An 18,003-nucleotide genomic window follows, 5' to 3' on the forward strand; every position below is an offset into this window, starting at 1 on the left:
ACAATGAATTAATCTGTCAAAAATAATTGACCTATTTGTGCTCTCACTACACACATACACACGATTATCTAGAGAATTTAAATGATGGTGAGTAGATTATTAGCAAGGTGGAGAATAAAATATTTTGTCCCTACCAGCACTTGTTAATTGATTCTTCTAAGGACTACATCTATATATCTATCCATATATCCATATAGAGATATAAGAGAGAAAAAGCGAGAAAGGGAGGAAGAGGTAGTGCGAGAGAGGAAGAGAGAAGTACACACATACATGCCTACCCAACCTATATAAACATGACCACACATTTATATATGTATTCACATAGTGTAAGAATGAATGAGTATTAGAATTTTAATCCATAATCAAACAGAACTTAGCAGTACCTAATATATGTCTTTTACATTAGGAAAAGCAAAATAATGTTTGAAATACATGACATAATCCTCATACAACACACTTTCAGATTCCTGGAAAGTGACACTCCTATGACAAGTACTCACCAGTTCTTCAGAGGTCAAATGCATCAAACGTTCTGCTATTGCAGCACACTGGGCTGAGTCTCGTAGAAATTCCCCTTGTTTATCACCAATTACTAGTTCTGGCCATGTCAGTCCTTCGTTCTTCTTAATCAAGGAAATCTCCAAGCTAGAAGTTTAAATGAGAAAAGTAATGTTACATTAAGCATCTATACAAATTATACAATGAATACGAAACAGAAGAATCTTCCATAGAAATTACTCCTTTCGTGTCCAGATGTTTTACCAAAAATTTGTTCATTCTAGCTTTGCATATGATGGAAAACCTATTAGACAAAAGTAAATAATTTGGATTTAGTGAACAAACAAGTACCACTGGAAATGGTGTCAAATGGCTGGCTTCATGAGAGAAGTGACTGGGAGGAGTTTACAAGCACCCAGAAAGTATTGTAGTCCAGGTGTGTAGCATGTTACCAAATTTAAATAACAGAAGTGCAAGTAGCATGGACCTGAGATATTTCACTGGAGAACGGTGGTTTTGGTAAGTGGCAGTTATGAAAGATAATTACAATGATAGTCTCTATCACCTTAAAATCTAATTCTGTACATTTAAGCTATTAAATATAAATTCCAAATATACTAAAGAGGTCCTATCAAGAAATACTGAGACTAACGTCTGATGCAACAAGAAAGGGAGAGAGAATTGAGTCAGGGCAGACGGTGGACACAGAAAGGATAGAAGTCGCCTATGTACCTTCTGAATAGGCAGGGAAATTAAAGCTCCTTTAGGAGCAGCTACAGCTGTAATACAGAGAAGAGTGGGATGGTGCTAGCCGTTCCATAGCAAAGCAACCATTTCCATGTGCTATCTTCAGTACACACGTGAAATAATAACCCATACCCTGGAACACGAGTGCAAGCAAACAATTGCAAGAACCCAGTAATAACTATTATCATAATTATCAAATAGAACATGAAAACTTATTAGCTATTCTTTTTTCAAGGCTATTATCACCACCTCATGAATTAATTACAGCACTTTAAAATTTTCTGAAACTACTTAAAGAGACTATACAAAATTACATCTTTTCTGTGCAATGAGTTCTTATCACTAGCATTAAAAATTACCACTATAATCAGTAATGCCCAGATTTAGTATTTTTTTAAGGAGAAAGCTAATCTTGATAATGATGATGATGAACATAATTATGATGATAACAACAATAATGGCAATTCATACTTACCTAGTGCTTCCTATACGTCAGGTGCTCTCTGAAGCACTTTGCATGTTTTAACTCATTTAATGCTCATCACAACCAAATAAAGTAAGTACTACTTAAATTTCCATTTTACAAATATGGAAAAAAAAGCAGTAAGAGGTTAAGTAACTTGCCAAGGTCAAGAGCTACCTAGTAAAGCACTCTGGCTCCAAGTCCATGCATGTTCTTCACTACACTTTCTGCCTCTCCAAAACAATATATGTAAGTAACTATTAAAGAATTTTCACCGAGTGACCAGAATGTATAAATACTGTTCTAAGCTGCTACCTAAAGAAGTTAAGAGTTCATACAATCCCAGTTATAAAGAATTTCTGAACCATCTATAATATGTACAAACTTAAGTCAACTGCATTGCACAACTGCATTTTTACATTTTTTAAAACCAGTATCATATCCTACTATCTACGCAAAAGGAACATACAACGCTCTACATAAAAACTGCAGATTATGTAACAAATCCCTCCAAAGTGAGAGGGAACATCAACTAATTGAAAATGAGATACATGAATAATTTAATCAAGTACACTTACACATCATTGTAATTATCTTTCATAACATAAAATAGTCATCACCTCAAATTTAGTGGACAAACAATAGTCTATGCTCATGTATCAAGTGTTGAAACTATTTGCATTAGGTCCAGCTAGTCTCCTGGACCTTTGCTGGGTTACTACTTGATGACTTAGTAACAAGTTCTAGTTGGTCTGCCAATTTATAAACAAACACTATCCTCAAATCTCTCACACATAAAATGTTTAAATAGAATATGTGAAGATACAAAGTATTTTTTAAAGAACCTTTTGGATAATTTAAAAAATAACATGTTAAAAGTTACAAGTCACCACATTTATCCATTAATAAAATGAATTAGGGACATCTTTTAAAGTTTAAAATAAATTTTTAACTAGATATCTATTTCTTAGATTTAGACTCATATCAAAAAGTCACATGGGTCATATACTAGTCAAAACTAATCAATAATTATATTTAGAATAAAAATATCTAATTTTAACCACTTCCAACCAAATCTGACAATTTTTAAAATTAAGGGTCTAATACCATTCATTAACCCATCACAGAATCAATGACTGGGGAGTGAAGTGTCCAGGACAAAAGATTTACAAAGAAGCTTGGTAGTGGGGACAGAGAATTATAGTCTTATAAGACACTTAACCTTACCCTTTTTTTTTTTAAAACATACTCCTTCTATTGAGGTGTAATTTATAGACAAAAACGACAGATCTTCAGTGTAGAATTCATTGATATCGATAAACACCTACCATCTGTGTAACTCAATGAAGATACTGAGCCATCCAGAAATTTCCCCTGTGCCTTTTCCCAGTCAATTCCTCTACACCCTAGAGGTAATCATTACTCTGATGTGTATCACCATAGATTACTTTTGTCAGTTCTAGAACTCCACATATATAGAACCACACAGTGTGTACTTTTTTTTACCTCTGGCTTCTTTTACTACATATAAGATTTCTGAGATTTATTCATATTGTTGTGTTTATCAGTAGCTTGCTCATTCTTTTTAATTGCAAAGTAGCAGTATGTTATATGAATTCACCACATTTTTTTATCCATTCACCTGAATCATGAACATCTGAGTTTCCGGTTTTTGGCTGTTACAAAGTTGCTATGAATATACTACTACAAACTTCGGCTGGGGGTTGGGGGCAGGGAAGAGGAGCTTTGTTTTACTTTTTAACATATGTTTTCATTTCTCTTGGGTAAAATAGCTAGGAGTAGAAATTCTGGGTTGCAAAGTAGGTGTATGTTTAGCCTGATAAGAAACTGCTCAACAGTTTGTCGAAGTGAGTCTATCACTTTTCACTTCCACGCAATGCACAAGCTGCTGACGCTCCATATCCTCCCCAACATTTGATGCAATCATTCGTTTTAGTTTTAGCCATGCATTTGTGTCTCATCTGGTTTAATCTGCATTTGCCTAATGACTAACGATGAATATTTTTTCACATGCTTACTAGCCAACTGTATCTTCTAAATGTGTCTATTCAAATCATTTGACCATTTTTAAAATTGGGTTTTTGCTTCATTATGAATTTATAGTAGGATTTCCTTATATATTGAGAAATCCTTTGTTTGAAGTGAGTACTGGGAATATTTTTTCCCAGTTCATTGCTTGCCTCTTTTGTTTTCTTAACAGTGTCTTCAGAAGAGAGGAAATTCTCAGTTTTGATACACAGAAAAGTTTGGTTTTCATGAAGTCAAATTTATTATGTATTTTTAAAATGTGTGTGCTGAACACAATTTACAAAAGAAATGTAAATGGTTAACTGGCACAAGAAAATATTTACTCAACCATTTTCAAAGAAATAAAGGGTAAAAAGAAAAGATAAAATAAAAAATAAAATTATAAATACAACCATAAAAATACCTATTATTATCTTTAATTATCCATGTACTGCTCTCTTGATCAATAGAAGAATAGAGATTTCCCTTCAAAAACCTCTGACCCTTTAGCACAACACTGATGTGATCAGACAAAAATTGTATTTGAACATCCTCCTTCGTACTGTCTTCTGGAAGCCGTATTGTTACTGTCAAATCATCTTCAGTCTGTTGCCAGAAATACAGAGGTTCTACTAGGAAAAGAAAGACGCATTATGTAATAAAAAAAATAGAAGATTAAACATACAAAATTAGAGATTAGAATACCTATCCAAAGGAATCAGCATATTTTCTAGTTATTTCACAAAAAATTAATTTTAAAGAAATAGACACAGATCTCTTTGGGGAATTTTCACTTAGAGTTATAGCAATTGCACTTGACATTCTCCTCTCCCAGGCTTATCTAATGCTCCAAGAGATAAGCACTGATAAAATACCAATGACTGCAATCCTTCACCATTCTTCCTCTCCCTGCCTCCCAGTTCCCCTCCTTTCTTTCTTCTCCCTCTTCCTTTTCCCCTTCCACAGACTGACACACACACAGGATTTTTAGTCCAAAAGAACACCAAATATGTCATAAACCACTGTCTGAAACCCCCTTGTCCATCATTTCTCATAAGGTATTGGGTATTCTACCCCACAACTTTGTTGTATGAAAGCAATCTCACAGGATATATTCAAGGCCAGTCAGTACACTTTGTCTAAGTCCCAGTAAAAGAATTCTCCCTTCACCTTCTCTATTTCCTAAGTCTGTATTCTAAAACCCAGTTACTAAAGAAGCATCTTTAGATTCATTATACTATAATCATGGAAGTAAGAAAAACAGAAAAATAAGCAAAAAGAATAAATATTTGCTTAATGACATCTTTAAGCATTGATCTCTCCATCAGGAAGGAATACAACGTAGGGATTAGAAAGCAGTACTCCAGACTTGTCCTGGGTCTCAATGCCAGCACATTTATTAATTTTGGTATGCAACTTTATCTCTCGTTTTCCTAATTTGCGCAATAACAGACTATTACATATGTCATAGGACTATTGAGATTTAAATGAGTTAATGCACATAAAACATATAGTATCAATCCTGTTATTAAATATAAACTCTCACTAAATGTGGAGTATTACTAGTCTATTATTTTGGTACTGTTTTATGTAAAAACTTTGAGGGCACTAGATATGCTCAAACATAGAGCGTAAGAATGGTGTATCTTCTTGAAAGGGTCACTTTTACTTGATGTTAAAAAAAAATTATTTTAGGAGGCTGGTCCAAGATGGCAGTGTATTAGGAGCCTGGGTCTACCTCCTCCCACATACACACCAAATCTATTTCTACACATAGAGCAATGAAGAAGAGTGGCCCAAGTGAACAACTGCACAATGAGAGGTACAAGGACCACTAAAAATGGCAGGAGAAACAGAAACATGGCAATGCAGGGAGTTCCATCCCCAGGGTGACCCTAGAGTAGGGATGGCTATCATCGAGCTACCGGAGTGCAGAAAAAAAGCTGTGTAGTTGGAGGGTTTGAACCTTTCTGCAGAGGAACTGCTGGAACTCTCTCCACGACTGGGGGTGCTGGAGAGCACCACTGCTTGCGGTCTTCCAACCCTGCTAGTGCAAACAGGAGCATGGTAAGTGCCACTGTTTTTGACCCTACACACATTGCTAATGCAGATGGAAAGAGGGTGAACTATATAATTTACATTATCCCTGCACATTGCTAGTGCAGTAGGAACAAGGTGAGCACCGCTGTTTACATTCCCCATGCACACCGTGTACACGAGAGCAGAGTCAGAGTGAACACACTGGTTCTAGACGTGACAGAGGCAGCCTCCTGACCTCTGCCACAACCAAACCAAATGCACCTATCAGAGATAACAGGACACACCCATCTCACACTCACTTGACCTCCAGACAGCCAAGACTACCTAGTACATGCAGTGTGGACCAGGGGTTCCTCCCACACAAGAACAATCCTTCAACACTGGGAAAGATAACCCTTTTAACTAATTCATAGAACCAAGCACAGAAGTCAAACAAAATGAAGAAATAGAAGGATATGCTCCAAACGAAAGAATAAGAAAAAAAAAACAGAAAAGAAACTAAATGAAATGAACTTAATCAATCTACCTGATAAAGAATTCAAAGCAATGGTTATAAAGATGCTCACCAGATTTGAGAAAAGAATGGATGAGCTCAGGGAGGATTTCAACCAAGTGATAGAAAATCTAAAAAGAATCAATTAGGGATGAAGAATACAATAAATGAAAGAAAAACACATGAGAGGGAATCAGAAGGAGACTAGAGGATACAGAAGAACAGATGAGCAAAAGTGGTAGACAATAATGAAAAGCATCTAAGATGAACAGAAGAAAGAAAAAAATTTTAAAAATGAGGATAGGTTAAGGGAGCTCTGGGATAACATCAAACATCCTAATATTTGCATTATTTGCATTATAGGAGTCCCAGAAGAAGAGAGAAAGGGGTGGAAAGCTTACATAAGAAACATTGGTTGAAAACTTCCCTAACCTAGGGAATGAAACAGACATCAGATCCAGGAACCACAAAAAGCCCCAAATAAGATGACCCAAAGGAGGTCTACACCAAGATATATGGTTTGACATTAGAACAGATTAATACAACAATAAAACAGAAAAGAGAGCCTAGAAATAAACCCACACCTACATGGCCAATTAATATATGACAAAGGAGGCAAGACTATACAATGGGGAAAGACAGTGTCCTCAATAAATGGTGGTGGGAAAACTGGAGTCATATGCAAAAGAATGAAAATGGATCACTGTCTTACACATGCACAAAGACCTAAATATAAGACATGAAACCATAAAATTCCTAGAAGAAAACATGGGCAGTCAACTCTTGAACATCAGCATTTGTAATTTTTCTGGATGTCTCTCCCAAGGCAAAAAAAAAAAAAAAAGCAAATGTAAGTGGAATTGTATCAAACTAAAAAGCTTCTGCACAGCTAAGGAAATCATCAACAAAATAAAAAGGCAACTGACTGTATAGGAGAATATATTGGCAAATTATTGTGTCTAATAAGGAGCTAATATCTAAATGATACATCATATACTTCAACATCAAAAAAACAACCCAATGAAAAACTGGGCAGAGGACCCAATCAGACATTCTTCCAAGACAAACAGATGGCCAACAGACACAAGGAAAAATGCTCCACATCACTAATCATCAGGGAAATGCAAATGAAAATCACAATGAGATGTCACCTCACACTAGTCAGAATGTGGAGAAAAGAGAACTCTGCTACACTGCTGGTGGGACTGCAAGTTGACGCAGACACTATGAAAAGCAGTATAGAGGTTCTCAAAAGAAAAAATTAAATGCCATCTGACCCAGCAATTCCACTTCTGGGAATTTATCCAAAGAAAAAAAAATCACTATTCTGAAAAAATACATGCACTGCTGTGTTTATTGCAGGATTATTTACAATAGCTGAAATAAGGGAAAAACCTAAAGGTCTATCAATAGATGCAAGGTTAAGTAAGTCAGAATAAGACAAATACAATATGACTTCACTTTTATGTGGAATCTAGAAAACAAACAAACAAAACTGAAATGGACCCATAAACACAGAGGACAAACTGGTAGGTACTAAATGGGAAGTGGGTGGAAGAATGGGTGAAACAGGTGAAGGGAAAAAAATTAGAAAGTTTGGTATCTTCATCAGGGCAATGGTTACATGAATGCACACACATGCCAAAATTCATCAGGCTGTACATTAGGATTTGTGCATTTTTTGTATATATCCCAATAAAAATTTTAAAATAAAACATACTTATTTTAACAAAGAGGTTTATAAAGTAAATATAAAATAATGCATGAATTTTCAAAATGAAATTGTTACTTTGGGCTAATTTCTAACTTTGCACCACATTCCTTTAAGCACCCTCGCAGATCCTCTCTCTTTTGGCTTTAGAAGTTACTTTTAATATAAACTCACTGAAAAAGTTTCATCTATAGCTTAAAATAACTATAATTAAAATAACTAAAATAACTTAAAATAACTAAAAGTAAATAATTTGTTTTATTCATCCTTCTGTCTACCAGAAAAGTTAACAAGGTAGTTTATACATAGTAATCACTCTGTGGTAAGTTCTTCTAGATATGGGAGAAGGAGGAGTCTGCAAATCACATGAGATTTTAGTATAAATTAAAAGCCATATAAACAGACTAAAGGGAAAAAATTAAGAATTATTTAATCCTCTCTTCACTAAAAGTATACAAGAACCTAAATAATTTTCTCAATTGTTGGTTGTGCTGAGTGCATTTCTGTGTCTTTGGAGATCATGTTTTAGGTTTTTCAAAGCAAATACTATTATTATGTCATATGACAATATCAAATGGACAAGAATACTTATTACATTAATATTTTCAAATACTTTTCAAATAATTCATTATTTAGAAAGCTATAAACATAAAAATAGTGAAACTAGTTTTTATTTTATATAATTAAAAATTGTTTAACAAAAAAGGTGCATTCAAAGAATAAGATATATAACTGTTCAATAATGTGAAAATTTCTGTTAGGTAAAATATGCTACTCTCTGGTTATAAACATCAGAAATATGAATGGTAATGATTATAGAAAAATGTTCTTCTGAATAGCTTTAGAAGAATAAATATTCTTTGTATATAAATATAAATTTCTTCTAAAGTCTTTGTTACGCTTTACATTCTAAAACATCTATGTTCATTCATTTGACACAGGGAAAAACTTAGTAATTCTGCTCTCAAGGAATTTCCTTCAGTTTAGTACAAAAGCTATAAAAACGTATATTCATGTATGTATATAATGTAAAGAGTTTAGTTTATTTTAAAGATTAACATTTTCAATACTAACATGCTGGTTCTCAACTGCCAACAAATAGACAGTATTAATCATTCAATAAATATTTATTAAACATCTCATCAAATAAGCTAACATACAAATTTTTTAAAAACATTTTTGGTAATCACAGAATTATCTAATTAAGCTAGCTCACACTGCTTAGGTAGTACATTTTATAAAAGATTATTCTGGGAAATATAAAAAATTAATCATCTATTTTGCCTTGGTAAAACACGTAATCAGGAAGACAAACCAGACATAAGTGGGTATATACAGAAATGTACACAAACTTTATGAAGATTAAAAGTAAAATTACCTTTGATTTTCTCTGACATGTTTTCATCCTTGTTTTCTTCAAGATCTTGGCTACCCTGAACAAATGTGAAGGACTTGTAGGAGACAATCATTAGACCATTCCCATCAGGCTCGATAGCAGCGTAATGTGGCACTGACTTTCCACGGAGAATATCACGCTTAATAATTTCATACTTTTCATTATCTGTAAGAAAAATGTATTTTAAAATAGGAATTACAAATAAAACACTGTATTATTTTAAGAATATCCTGAAAATATCTGTATATTAATTTTAATTAAAATTAAGTATTTTAAATGTACAGTTGAAAACCACAGTATTAGGAGTACTTTCTTAAGGATGAAAAAATGTGCAACCTAATTTTCCATAAGTAAATCCTATTTTAAAACACTGGGACTGATGAAATTTGGTCTCGATTGTGCTTACCAATGTGGTAGCCACTGGCCACAGTGGCTATTTAATTAAAAATAAGTGAAATCTAAAATTCTATATTCTAGCCACTGAAATATTTCAAGTGTTCAATAGGCACACATGGCTAACTGCTACTGTAATGAATGGCAAGCATATAAACCATGTCCATCTTACAGAACTTTCCTTGTACAGCAGTGCTCTGGACTTCAAAAGTAACTGACTTGCCTCTATCTTTTCCTTGGCTATAGCCTGAGTACTTTCCCAGCAGGTATGATAGGCATCCTCTGTAAAGACCCACAAGTTAAGGATAAGGTAAAAAGTACACTATGGGCTATTTTTCTACCCATTCTAAGTACTGATAAGGGGGTTTTCTTAAAATGAAATATGCTTATGATAAAAGTTATTTTTATACACACTTAGGGATAGATCTACATGCCTAGTGTAATCAAACATAAATAATGGTACTTGTTTTAAGTTATAAAATTACTGTAAGCAATTAATTATATCCTAAAAGTTTCTGATAAGGTAACCGAATTTATTCAATGAAAATAGCTCATCTTTTGCTTTAAAAAGTACTCAAAAGAAGAGGAAAAAGATGGTGGTGAGAGAAGTGAAGCAGAAACCTCCTCCCAAAATCACATAAAACAAAAAAATACAGCAAATACAACTAATCCTGAAAAAGCAACCAGAAGACTGCAGAACAGACTGTCTACATCTGGGCGAAAGAGAAGACCTCACAGAAAAGGAGCAGGGTAAGCGCTGTGAACCAGCGGCACTCAAGCCCTTTCCTCACCCCAGCCCTTGAGATCTGCCCTGGGAGCACAAACCCACATTACATGGTGCTCTGAAGATTAGTGCTGTTGCTAAACAAGGACAGGAACAATACTCAGAAAGACTGAGATTCCAGCTGCTATTGGAAAACAGGTACACACTACCGGCCCCCAGGGACAAAAGAAAGGTGTGTAGTTTGAAGGACTTTCCAGCAATGAGAAGGACACTAAAAGGACAAAGATTACACAGTACTCTGCTCAAGAAAAAAGGTGGACAAAACAATCCCAGGATGCTCACCCCAGCAGGATGGAAACTCTCAGGAGCTTCAGACACTCCATAACCTTAGCTAGTAAGGAGCCATGAGGGCCCCACTGCAATATGCAGCCTGCAGCTCCTTCCTCCAAGCAGGCACAAGTCCTGCTCACCTGCCACAATGCCATGGCACCAGGCCAGCTGGAGAACGGCTCTGTCCATTGCAGCTACAGAGGTGTAGCACAGAGGCTCCTCCCTGCAAGCACCACCCACTGTACCTGGCAGTGGTGGCAGGCTTTACAGCCAGAAAGCAGGAGAGAGCTCTTTCCTCTAAGCAGGGGTTGGTTCCACTGACCTCTGACCTCCACCATTGTGGCAGGTACTCGGCAGCTCCGGAGAGGAGACCTTCTGGGCAATAGAGGGTGCTGCCTACACAAAGTTATTATTCCACAGGAAACACTAGAAATATGAAACAGCAAAAGAATTTGGTTCAAACAAAATCACAGGCAAAAAACAACAGAAAGAGGGCTCCATGAAACTGAAATCACCAATCTTGATAAAGATTTCAATATAAAAGTCGTAAACATGGTCTTAGAGCCACAGAAAAATATCCAAGTTATCAGGAAGAACTTCAACAAAGAGACAAAAACTTTGAAAAATACAGTATCTGAAATGAATCATACAATAGAGGGATTTGGACGTAGATTAGATGAGGAAGAGACAGTAATGAAATAGAAATTAGAGAAGAGAAAACAAAGAAGCTGAGACACAAAGAGAGAAAAGGATCTCTTGGAATGAAAGAATAGTAAGAGAGTTGTACAACCAATCAAAATGGAACAATATTTGCATTATAGGGGTACCAGAAGAAGAAGTGAGAGACAAAGGGAAAGCCTCTTTGACAAAATAATTGCTGAAAATTTCCCCAATCTGGGGAAGGAAATAGTCCCTCATGTTATGGAAGTAGAGAGATTTCCCAAAACAAGGAACCACAGGAATAAAAGACAAAGAAATATAAAAATTAAGACGGCAAAGACCAAGGACAAGGACCAGCCAGAGAGAGAAAAATGGTCACATACAAAGGAAAACTCATCAGGCTATCATCAGACTTCTCAGCAGAAACCTTACAGGACAGAAGGGAATGAAGGAAGTGACACGATATATTTAATGTAATGAAACAGAAGGTCCTCAAATGAAGAATACCCTACTTGACAAGATACTCATTTAAATTTGAAGCAGGGATTAAACAATTTACAGAGAAGCAAAAGTTAAGGGAATTCATCATCCACAAACCATCTCTACAGGGTTTATTCAAGGGACTGCTCTAGATGGAAGTGCTCCAAAGGCTAAAGAGGTGTCTGTCACCAGAGGAAATAAAACCACAGTGAAGGAAGTACACAAATTAATTACTAAGCAAATACAAAATAAAATCAACTACACACAAAGTCAGTCAAGGAATACACAAAGAGTACAGAATATGACACCTAATATATAAAGAGTAGAGGTGGAAGGAAAGAAGGGGAGTGAAAAAAAAGAACCTTTAGATTGAGTTTGAAACAGAGTAATAAGCATGTTAAGACAGACTGTTAGATAATAAAGCTGTCCTTGAACCTTTGGTATTCACAAATCAAAAGTCTAAAATGGCAATAAGTACATGTCTATTGATAATCACCCTAACTGTAAATGGACTGAATGCACCAATCAAAAGACACAGAGGTACTGAACACATAAAAAAACAAGACCCATCTATATGCTGCTTACAAGAGACACATGACAAACCCAAAGACATACACAGACTAAAAGAGAAGGGATGGAAAAAAGATAATTCATGCAAATAATAGGGAGAAAAAAGCAGGAGTTGCAGTACTTGCATCAGATGAAATAGACTTCGAAACAAAGAAAGTAACAAGAGACAAGGAAGTATATTACATAGTGATAAATGGGTCAGTCCAACAAGAAGATGTAACCATTACAAATATCTATGCTCTCAATGGAGGAGCACCTACATATGTGAAACAAATACTAATAGAACTAAAGGGGGAAATAGAATGTAATACATTCATTTAAGAGACTTCAACACACCATTCAATCCAAAGGACAGATCAACCAGACAGAAAATAAGTGAGGAGACAGAGGCAGTGAACAACACATTAGAACAGATGGACCTAAAAGATATCTGCAGTATACTCCACCTAAAGCACAGCATCACATTCTTCTCAAGTGCACATGGAACAACTTCCAGAATAGATCATAAACTAGGCCACAGGATGAGACTCACTTAATTCAGAAGGATTGAAAGGGTACCAGCTAGCTTCTCAGACCACAAAGGTATGAAACTAGAAATAAATTATGCAAAGAAAACAAAAAAGCCCACAAACACATGGAGTCTTAACAACATGAGCCTAAATAATCAATGGATCAATGACCCCAAAAAAAACCCCCAGAGATCAAGCAATATATGGAGACAAATGAAAACAACAACTAAACAACCCAACTTCTGTGGGATGCAGCCAAGGCAGTTCTAAGAGGAAAGTATATAGCAAAACAGGCTTATCTCAAGAAAAAAGAACACTCCAAATGAGCAGTCTGAACTCACAATTAACAAAACTAGAAAAAGAACAAATGAGGCCCAAAGTTAGTAAGTTAGTAGAAGGAGGGACATAATAAAGATCAGAGAAGAAATAAAAAAAATCTAGAGGAATAAAACAACAGAAAGAATCAATGAAACCAGGAGCTGGTTCTTTGAGAAAATAAACAAAATAGGTAAACCCCTAGCCAGACTTATCAAGAAAAAAAGAGAGTCTATACACATAAACAGAATCAGAAATGAGAAAGGAAAAATCACTACAGACACCACAGAAATACAAAGAATTATTAGAGACTACTACGAAAAAGTATGTGTAAACAAAAAGGATAACCTAGAAGAAACAGGACAAATTTCCAGGAAATACAACCTTCCAATGCTGACCCAGGAAGGAACAGAAAATCTGAACAGACCAACTACCAGCAATGAATTTGAACTGGTAATCAAAAAACTACCTAAGAACAAAAGTCCTGGACCAGATGGCTTCACCACTGATTTTTATCAAAATCTGGTCTATAGTTGTCTTTTTTTGTAGTGTCTTTGCCTGGTTTTGGTACTAGAGTGACATTGGCCTCATTGAATGTCTGGAAGTATTCCCTCCTTTTCTACTTTTTGGGAAACTTTAAGGAGGATGGGTATTTGGTCTTTACTAAATTTTTTATAAAATTCAGTGGTGATGCCATCTGGTCCAGCAGTTTTGTTTTTAGGTAGTTTTTTGATTACCAGTTCAATTTCATTGTTAGTAACTGGTCTGTTCAGATTTTCTGTTCCTTCCTGCGTCAGCTGTGGAAGGTTGTATTTTTCTAGAAATTTGTCCATTCCTTCTAGGTTATCCAGTTTGTTAGCAGATAATTTTTCATAGTAGTCTCTAATAATTCTTTGTATTTTGGTGATATCTGTAGTGATTTTTCCTTTCTCATTTCTGATTGTTTATGTGTGCAGACTCTTTTTTTCTTGATAAGTCTTGTCAGGGGTTTATCTATTTTGTTTATTTTCTCGAAGAACCAGCTCCTGCTTTTGTTTTATTCGTCTCAATTTTATTTCTGCTCTAATCTTTATTTTGTACCTCTTTCTACTGACTTTGGGTCTCATTTGTTCTTTTCTTAGTTTCATTAATTGTCAGCTTAGACTGTTCATATGGGATTGTTCTTCTTTTCCTGAGACAGGCGTGTATTGCAATATACTTCCCTCTTAGCACAGCCTTCACTGCATGCCACAGATTATCTGGTGTTGAATTATTTGTCATTTCTCTCCATATATTCTTAATCTCTGTTTTTATTTGGTCATTGATTTAGGAGTATGTTGTTAAGATTCCATGTGTTCGTGGGCCTTTTTGTTTTCTTTGTACAATTAATTTCTGATTTCATACTTCTGTGGACTGAAAAGCTGGGTGGTACAATTTCAATCCTTCTGAATTTACTGAGGCTCTTTTTGTGGCCAGGTATATAATCTAGTTATGAAAATGTTCCATGTGCACTTGAGAAGAATGTGTATCCTGCTGCTTTTGGGTAGAGTGTTCTGTAGATGTCCGTTAGGTCCATCTGTTCTAGTGTGTTGTTCAGTGCCTCTCTCCTTACTTTCTGTCTGGTTGATCTCTCCTTTGGAGTGAATGGTGTGTTGAAGTCTTTTAAAATGAATGCATTACATTCTATTTCCCCCTTTAGTTCTGTTAGTATTTGTTTCACATATGTAGGTGCTCCTCTGTTGAGAGCATAGATATTTATAATGGTTATATCCTCTTGTTGGACTGATCCCTTCATCATTATGTAATGTCCTTCTTTGTCTCTTGTGACTTTCTTTGTTTTGAAGAATACAAGTATTGCAACTCCTGCTTTTTTCTCCTTATTGCCATTGCAGGCTTTAGATTTGTGGTTTCCAAAGGTTCAAGGAGAACCTCCTTACTATCTAACAGTCTAATTTAACTCAGTATGCTATTACAAACACAGTCTAAATGGTTATTTTCTCCTCCTTTTCCCCTCCTCCTCCATTCTTTATATATTAGGTATCATATTCCGTACTCTGTCTATCCCTTGACTGGCTTTGGGGGTAGTTCATTTGATTTTACATCTGCTTAGTAATTAATTGTTTTACTTTCTTTACTGTGGTATTCTTTCCTCTGGTGACAGCTATAGCCTTAGGAACACTTCCATCTATAGCACTCCCTCAAAAATACACTGTAGAGACGGTTTGTGGGAGGTAAATTCTCTTACCTTTGCTTATCTGGAAATTGTTTAATCCCTCCTTCAAATTTAAATGATAAAATTGCTGGGTTCAGTATTCTTTGTTCAAGGCCCTTCTGCTTCATGGCATTAAATACATCATGCCACTCCCATCTGTTCTGTAAGCTTTCTGTTGAGAAGTCTGATGATAGCCTGATGGGTTTTCCTTTGTAGGTGATCTTTTTTTCTCTCTCTGGCTGCTTTTAATATTCTGTCCTTATTCATGATCTTTCACCATTTCAATTATTATATGTCTTGGTGTTGTCTTCCTTGGGGCTCTTGTGTTGGGAGATCCGTTCACCTCCATGGCCTGAGAGACTATCTTCTTCCCCAGATTGGGGAAGTTTTCCACAATTATTGCCTCAAAGGCAATTTCAAGGCACTTTCTATCCCTTTTTCTCTCACTTCTTCTTCTTCTGGTACCCCTATAATGAGAATATTTTTCCTTTTCTATTGGTCCCACAGTTCTCTCAATATTCTTTCATTCCTAGAGATCGTTTTTTCTCTCTATGTCTCAACTTTTTTATTCTTCTTCTCTAATTTCTATTTCATTTACCATCTCCTCTACTTCATCTAATCTGCTTTTAAATCCCTCTATTATATGTTTCATTTCAGATACTGTATTCTTTAATGATTGAATCTTATTCCTGAAGTGTTCCCTCAGTTCTTGAGTATTTTTTTTGTACTGCTGTGAGCATATTTATGATGTTTATTTTGAAATCTCTTTCAGGAAGACTGATGAGATCAGTTTCACTTGGCTCTTTTTCTGGTGTTTGTGGGATTTTGGTTCGAACCAGGTTCCTTTGAAATTTCATGTGTGTATGTGGCATCCTCTAGTGCCCAGAAGCTCTACTCTTTGCAGCTGCTCAGCCCCTAAAGCAATGGAGGGCATCATGGCCAGCGGCGCTGGTGCCCATCAGGAGTAAAGACGCCTTTCCTGCTTCCCAGCTGTACTACCAGTGTCAGTGGGCTGAGCACACAGGGTGATGCCTCTATGCTTTCACTTGTAGCTACTGTAGTTGGGGCTGCCCTCTGGCTGGCCTGGTGCAATGGTGGGAGCAGCCAGTTTATGATCTGGTGTCAGCCGGGAAGAAGGTACAGAAGGCTGTGTATCATGGTGGGGGGGTCTCAGAACTGTGGGGCTAGCCAGGGAGATAGAGAGCCTGAGGATCCTGAAAGTTCCCAACCTGCTGGGCACAGTATGCCTAGACAATTTTGTCTACCTGTCCTTTTTCCTGAACAGCAAGCTCTGTGATGTCCTTGCCCTTTTAGCAGCCCTCTCAAACTGTTAGGAAGTCTCTCAAACAACCTGCCTTTCTTTTCTCCCAGAGCAGCTGGATGTGGATCCCTGTTTTCCACCAGAGGTTGGAATCTCAGTCTCTCCAAGTATTCCACCTGTCTTAGCTTTCCAGCCCCATGAATCTCCAGAGCACCATGTAATGTAGGCTCATGCTCCTAGAGCAGATCTCCAGGGCTGGGTGTTCAGCAGTCCTAGGCCTCCACCCCTTCTCTGCTCCATTTCTCTTCCTCCTGCCTGTAAGCTGGGGTGGTGGAAGGGCTTGGGTCCTGCTGGATTACTGCTTTGGTATGTTACCCTGTTCCATGAGGTCTGTTCTTTTCTCCAGGTTTATGCAGTGTGGCATAGCTTCTTTCCCATTGTTATTTCAGGATTAGTTGCATTAAGTAGATTTTCATATTATATGTGGTTTTGGGAGGAGGTCTCTGTCTCACCTCTCACCCCACCATCTTTAATCTGCAGGACTATTTACAATAGCCAAGATAATGGAAACAACCTAAGTGTCCATCAGTAGATGAATGGAAAGATGTGGTATATACATACACAATGGAATATAATTCATCCATAAAAAGAAAACAAACCCTACCATTTGCAATAACATGGATGGATCCAGAGGGTATTATGCTTAGTGAAATAAGCTAGGCAGAGAAACATAAGTACCAAATGAATTCACTCATCTGTGGAGTATAACAACAAAGGAAAACTGAAGGAACAAAACAGCAGCAGACTCACAGACTCCAAGAAGGGACTAGTGGTTACATATTAGATGGGGTTAGAGAGGGTAGGTGGGGAGGGAGAAGGGGATTAAGGCACACTGTAAGTATCAATCACAATATAAGTAAGTCACGGGAAAGGCAGTACAGCATGAACAAGTGATGACTCTACAGCATCTTATTATGCTGATAATCACCGTAATGGGGGGTGGGCAGTGAGGACTTGATAATATGGGTGAATATTAAAACTACAATGTTGTTCATGTGAAACCTTTGTAAGATTGTATATCCATGATATTTTAAATAAAAAGTACTCAAATATTTGAATTGAGTCCATATCTTGACATATTTTTCTATTAAAGTTGATTATAATTGTAACTTTCATGCTGAATAGTCAAAAATC

The 18,003-nt window shown here is 36.3% G+C and overlaps 1 protein-coding gene across 3 annotated transcripts in view; it reads right to left on the bottom strand.

Annotated features, from left to right (window-relative positions):
• The window catches only part of NUDCD1 (NudC domain containing 1), a 75,776-nt gene that overhangs the window by 25,260 nt on the left and 32,513 nt on the right, over window positions 1-18,003 (bottom strand). For 2 of the 3 annotated variants that reach the window (XM_073229965.1, XM_017657614.3), the window contains exons 5-7: window positions 9,359-9,541; window positions 4,161-4,368; window positions 501-645 (exon numbers count right to left, since the gene is read on the bottom strand). In XM_073229965.1, the coding sequence (XP_073086066.1) occupies window positions 501-645; window positions 4,161-4,368; window positions 9,359-9,541 (536 nt within the window). The remainder of the gene's footprint in view (window positions 1-500; window positions 646-4,160; window positions 4,369-9,358; window positions 9,542-18,003) is intronic. The other variant, XM_017657615.3, reaches the window with a different exon arrangement.

The sequence above is a fragment of the Manis javanica genome, chromosome 2 (genome assembly GCF_040802235.1).
Source record: "Manis javanica isolate MJ-LG chromosome 2, MJ_LKY, whole genome shotgun sequence".
Lineage (NCBI taxonomy): Eukaryota > Metazoa > Chordata > Mammalia > Pholidota > Manidae > Manis > Manis javanica.